This window comes from Marmota marmota, unplaced genomic scaffold (genome assembly GCF_001458135.2).
Source record: "Marmota marmota marmota unplaced genomic scaffold, marMar, whole genome shotgun sequence".
NCBI lineage: Eukaryota > Metazoa > Chordata > Mammalia > Rodentia > Sciuridae > Marmota > Marmota marmota.
Window position 1 is genome coordinate 55,357,554 of NW_025999900.1, and position 6,000 is coordinate 55,363,553.

At 40.2% G+C, this 6,000-nt stretch overlaps 1 protein-coding gene across 5 annotated transcripts in view; it reads right to left on the minus strand.

Annotated features, from left to right (window-relative positions):
* Positions 1-5,153, minus strand: part of Efcab11 (EF-hand calcium binding domain 11) — a 156,905-nt gene extending 151,752 nt beyond the window's left edge. For 3 of the 5 annotated variants that reach the window (XM_048799165.1, XM_048799167.1, XM_048799164.1), the window contains exons 1-3: positions 4,918-5,150; positions 4,308-4,403; positions 434-479 (exon numbers count right to left, since the gene is read on the minus strand). In XM_048799165.1, the coding sequence (XP_048655122.1) occupies positions 434-479; positions 4,308-4,403; positions 4,918-5,124 (349 nt within the window). In that variant the 5' untranslated portion in view covers positions 5,125-5,150. Of the gene's footprint in view, positions 1-433; positions 480-4,307; positions 4,404-4,917 lie in introns of all 5 variants that reach the window. The other 2 variants (XM_015488420.2, XM_048799163.1) reach the window with 2 other exon arrangements.
* Between the last annotated feature and the right edge of the window lie 847 nt (positions 5,154-6,000).

A 6,000-nucleotide genomic window follows, 5' to 3' on the forward strand; every position in this document is an offset into this window, starting at 1 on the left:
TCAGTCCTCCCTCCGCCCCCTCTCTCTAGGGTGGTCTCATCCATTCCATAATTTAAAAGCCATCTACATGCTGATGACTACCAAATTTATTTCTTTAATCCACAGTTGGACTTCTAGTCTCCCCCCACCCCAAACACTCTCCCCCAGTCTTCCCATTCAGGGTCACCTCCATTCACCCAGTTGCTCAAAAAATATTATGAGTGACATTTTTGTCTTTATGCTTTTCAATGGCTTAATTTTTCCTACTGTAAACACATCTTAGTTTTAAACTAATTAATCAAATCTAAAAACCCAAAACTTTCTTTTGAGTGATAGAAATAAAATAAAGATGTGCTTAACCAACACACAGTACCTGGTTTTTTTCTTGTTTATAATTTTAGTTTTGTGAGTCACTAAATAAAGGTACTAAAACTAAAATTAACATTTATATTACCAGAAGTACTGGAATTTTTTGAAGACATCACAGAATCCGCTTCTATCTAGAAGAAAGGAGAAAATAATAACATGTAAGTTATCAAGTGTTTTAACAGAACAAGTTCTTAATCTTGGGGTAAGGGATTTATTTGATAAGAAACCATCTTTACTGAACCCAGCAGACAAGTCGCTCAGCAGCTATAATCGTTATTTTACTTTGCTGTCAACATCTATAAGCTAAAGATTTTATCGGACCTCAAAACTTTTTAACATTGACCAATATGTGTAAAGCACATAAAGTCAATTTGGCTGTACCATATAGATTGCAAGCTGTAAGGCAACCTTTCTGCTTAAGACAAAAACAAGAAATTGTTACAATGGGCTCCATGGCTTTATTTTTATTTTTCCTGATTATAAAAGTAATCTCTGGTTGATATAGAAAATGAAAATTTTTTTAATTATGAAGAAGAAAAAAAATTTTTTTAATTCTTCAATGAAAACTACTTTTAGCATTTTGGTCTAGCCTAGATTTTTTTTTTCTTAATCCCTATGTGATTTAAAACATTTGAGAACACACTGTATAAAGTTTGAGAACCTGATTTCACCAGATATTAAAATGAAGCTTTTCCCCACGTTGTTAGAAGGGCTTTATAAACTTTTGGGGACTAGAACCCTGAGAGCATCTAACATACTTTCCTCTCCTTCAGTCTGGAATTCACCAGTCTTAGAGTCCCTGCGTTTTCCTGGCTTCTCTCGGCCCTCCCAAATGGCTCCCACTCCATATTCTTCATGGAATCTCCTGCCTACCCTTACCTGTTGACATCCTCAGTGTTCTCTCCTCAGACCACTGCTCCTCAAACAAGATTTCTGCAAAATCGTCCTTGGTAATTCCATTCACCCTTGTGTTTTGAGCTACTTGTTATACACAAAGGAATCCAAAATCTATCTCTAGCCTTCACTTCTCCACCCAATTTCAGTTCCTACATCTAAGAGAGGTAGCAAAATCTGAGATATTTTCACCATCATAACTTCCACAGTCACACAGCATCTGATGAGTGAATGCAGCTGAAACTCCCACAGTCACCTGAAACTCGGCATGCCCTATAATGAACCAGCTCCCTGTGGACCTGCTCCATCTGAATTTTCTTACTTGGTGGCATCACATTCCCTCTGGTCTTGATGATCACACCACTGTTTTACCACCACCATGTCCAGTCAAACACCAGGGCAAAATTCATCCCAACATCCCCAAAGTACTCCTACACCCTTCTCATCACAATAGCCTAGCTCCTTTAGTCAAAACGACACCCTGGCTCCTACTATAACTGCCTTTAGTTAGGCCCACCTTCTTTGTCACCTTCTCTTCCTGTTCTTAAATCTCTTCTCTATCTTGAAACCTATCAGAGTTTTATCTGCCTGTCTACACTCCACTGTAAACCACTTCAAGGTAGGGACTGTGTTTAACTCATCTTTACCTTCCTAGCCACTAGCAAGTGTTCCTTTTGTTAAACAGGTACACTTAATTTCATTCTGTAAACAACGGCAGAGTATATTCATTATTTACTATATAAGTGTTTTGTTTATTAAATATTATTGTATGTTATGGTTTTTTAAAATAACTTTTTCAAAATATACCTTTTTCCCGGGAGGGGTAGCACATGCCTATAAGCTCAGCTACTGGGGAAGCTGAGGTAAAGGACGTCCATTTCCAGGCCAACCTGGGCAATTTAGTGAGACCTTGTTTCAAAATACACAGAAGGCTAGGGGTATAACTCAGTGATAGGGTTCGCCTGTGTCCAATCCCCAGCACCACACACAAAAATATACTTTCTATTATAGGAATTTTACATATTATCTCATTTAATTTCCTGAACTAAAGTCAGTAAATATTTCATATGTTCAAAGTAATATCCAAAAATTAAACCCCAATTCTCAATCTAGTATAAAATTTAAAATTATTAAATTTCATGTAATGCCACCTATTTAATAAAAGTTCATTGTACAAATGTCTGGTAAATATATAGGTGATTTGATATGTTAGTACTTTACTGTTTGGTTTCCTGTAGTCAGCTAAATATTTCACTTGCCTAAAAAATAAAATCCAAAAGCTCAATTCAGAAGTAAAAATCTGTTCAATTTCATGGAGTATATATACAGACTATTACCAAATCACTGTACCTGTCATCACATTCCTCATGAATTCTAAAGTTGAAATGAAAGAAGTAAATATTCTTGAGGGTGATAAAGGCAAAATGAGACAAGATAGCTTTCTAGTTGAATATAATGCTTTAAAGGCTGAGTCTTTTCAGCTGATCTGCTTTGAATTCCAGCTGAGATGACTGCAGGTTAGCAGGAGAGCTGCAATTTCAGAGAGCCAGCCCTGATGAGCTCAGTAACTGGCCTTTCAGGAACTAAGCATCTCCGAATAAGCACTCTGGGTTGCTCATGCAACCTGTCTGGGTCAACAGGACACATTTACTATGTTGTGAAGCATTTCAACACTCTGAAGGGTGCAGAAGTGGGACTTCACAGGTCCCTGGCTGCACTAGGCTTGCAATCTGACAGAGTAGTAGAGACCATGCATGCAGAACTGACTGCTGAGTTGTTTGGTCTAACAAGAGAATAAGGAAGGGCATTCTAGGCAGAGCTCTAAGTGGTCCTTTTGCAGTTTTATTTCTTGAATCTGGATAGCATCTTGACCCCAATGCTTAACAAGAAAGCATTCATCTCTAGAATGCAGGTAACAGGCAAGCAGAACAGCACAAAGACTGTGTGAACAGGAAACCTGTTCTGAAGTAGAAGGTTCATTGAGACTCAGCTCAATTCTCATTATTGGTGAATTGGTGCAATCTTTTCTGAAGAGCAATATCAAACAAAATTGCAAATGTACATATTGCAGAACCTAGCAGCTCTACTGCTAAGAATTACACATTCACAAGGACACAAATCTATGAGTTTGTGTGTTTATGTAGATATAAATGGATGCTTAATGCAACAATGTTTGTAGGAATGAAAAATAATGAAAACAAAAAAAATGACCAAAGAGATCATTACACAATTATTATTTTGGTATCAGGGATTGAACTCAGGGAACTCAACCACTGAGCCACATCTCCAGCTCTATTTTGTATTTTATTTAGAGACAGGGTCTCACCGAGTTGCTTAGCACCTCGCTTTTGCTGAGGATGGCTTTGAACTTGAAATCCTTCTGCCTCAGCCTCCCTAGCTGCTGGGATGACAGGTGTGCGCCACTGCACTCGGCTATACAACTAATTTTTAAAATGAGGCAGTGGTGTGTGCTTTCAGGTTGATGTAAAAACATTAAAATAAAATAGGCATAGTATGTACCTAATGTTTTCAATGGAAGACTATGCATATAGTTCGTCATTTTGAAATTTTTGAAAAAAAATTTGAAACGATACATAAGAACCTGGTTAATAATGGTAAACCCTGAGAAGTTGAGACCCTCTACTTGAAAGAGATTTTCTTTTTACTATGTGAATGTATAACTTTTATAATTTAAACAAAGCAAAAAAAGTTTTAATTTAATGTGAATAGACACTGCAGATAACCTCCTAGATGAATTCCTTCTGTTACCAACATCCTTCTCCCAGTCTTCCCTGTTGACATCTCACTAGCATCTCATATTTAATATAACTATTAGCAGCTTGGTGGAGATATATGTTTCGTGGGCTCCAATGAGACATCTCTAATTCATTCTTGAATTGGGTCCTTAAAAGGAAAGAGGAAAATTCAGCACTGGAGACACCTCTGAAACAGCTTATAAATCACCCATGCACTTTGTAAGATCCCAAGAAAACCCCTGGGCAATTTTCTTAGGATCCATTCATATTGCATCTCCCGCATCCCCCAAGTACACAAAGAAACTCTACCTTGGAGGGCTTGTACCCAAACAGCATTACAAAAGCAACCTTAAAGTCCTCTCTGCTTAGGTAGCCTTTGTTATCTTCATCGCATGCTTTAAATACCTAAAGAATATTAAATGGTTTCAGTTAGTAAAACAAACTGTTCCCTTATTTTCATTATTATCAAATTTGAACCTCTAAAATCTAAAACTTAGCCCAGTAGAGCTTAGAAATAGAGTGGTATTATCCCAACTTTAAATCTCAAGAAATCTGCCAGAAGTGCCAAGGTCTTAACCTCTGGGCTAACGCAAATTAGTTTTCACCTTTAGGATAAATTCTACCATCAATTCCGTCCTGGAAATTAGGAAAGCGAGGCAACGAGGCTGGGGGGGCTGGCTTTGAACTGGGAGAAATGCAAATTTGAAACTACGTAGCGGGGTACCGGGGTGGAGAAAGAACTTGGACGCAGCGAAAACCAGGAGCAGGCAGCTCTGGGCTTTTCATTAATCACGACTGTTCTAAGGGTCGTCCAGGTCTCGTCTGAACAACCCGGCTGAGCCAGACGCCAGCACAGAGACTGAAATGCCCAGAGCCAAGCTGAAGTCCAAAACTTAAGAGTCACGTTCCGGACACCTACTTCCACAAACTTCTTGTGTTCCGCGGGGCTGGCTTCCCACGTCCGCCGCCGGGCCCCAGCCTCGGAGCAAAACATAGCGACAGCTACAACCAGTTCCGGACCACCTAGTCCAGAGCCTCTCCCGCCAGAACCCGGCTCGCTGCCTCCCTCGGCCACGCCCACCGCGGCTCTGGAACTACGCCGTGCAACTCCAACGTCTCCTCCCATTGGACGGCCTCCGAGGCACTGGCGTTGATATCGCAATGCTATAGGCACAGGCTGTGTTTAACAACGTTTCCTTGGACCAGCCAGGGGCGGGGAGGCTCCCAGGCCCGCCCCCCAGCGCTTAGCTCCGCCCCTGCTTAGTTCCCTTAACTCTCTGCAAGCGATGAGAGACCCAGCGCGCCTAGAAGCTTTACCTACGAGCTCAAGTTCATGATTTCTTTCATTCTTTGCCAACTTTGCGATAAATTCCTTTTGATTATATTGGTCCATGGCTTTGCTAGATTTCATAGAAGACACAAAGAGTATGAACAAAGCCTAGAAGTCGAGCCAAATCCAGGATTCACGTTTAAGTCAGCAAGTCATTGGGTTGAGCACGCAGGATAGTCAGTAAGTTTGTTTTGTCCTTCGAATAACTCCAGCACCTAGCACTGTGTCTGGAACAAAGGAGATCTTCAATAAACGAAAGAAGCCGTTAGCACATTTACATAGACTTATTCCATTCAACCCTCTGAAAGTGATGCCTGGTGTGAGGGAGACCCAAGGAGTAAATAGCATAAACAGCCTCAAGTCCAAATTGCATAGCAAACATCCTTATAAAAGACGAACGTCGGGAGAGTTCCGTTTCCCAGATGGGTTCATCTCTGATCCCTCTATTTTGTCAAATCGATAAATTAAAAAGAACGTTCGCATGCCTGCTTGAAAGAAGCAGGCATTCGAGGTTCTGAGTCTGATGTGGACTTGTTTAACTTTTTATTTTACAGCAGGCTTTTTTAAAGACTGAGCCCCAGCCGAGCCCGCTCTTCCCTGGACACGGGTTTTCCATTTGGCAGCTGCTTTTAATCTCAGCTCATCTTTTTTTTTTTTTTTTTTTTTTTTTTT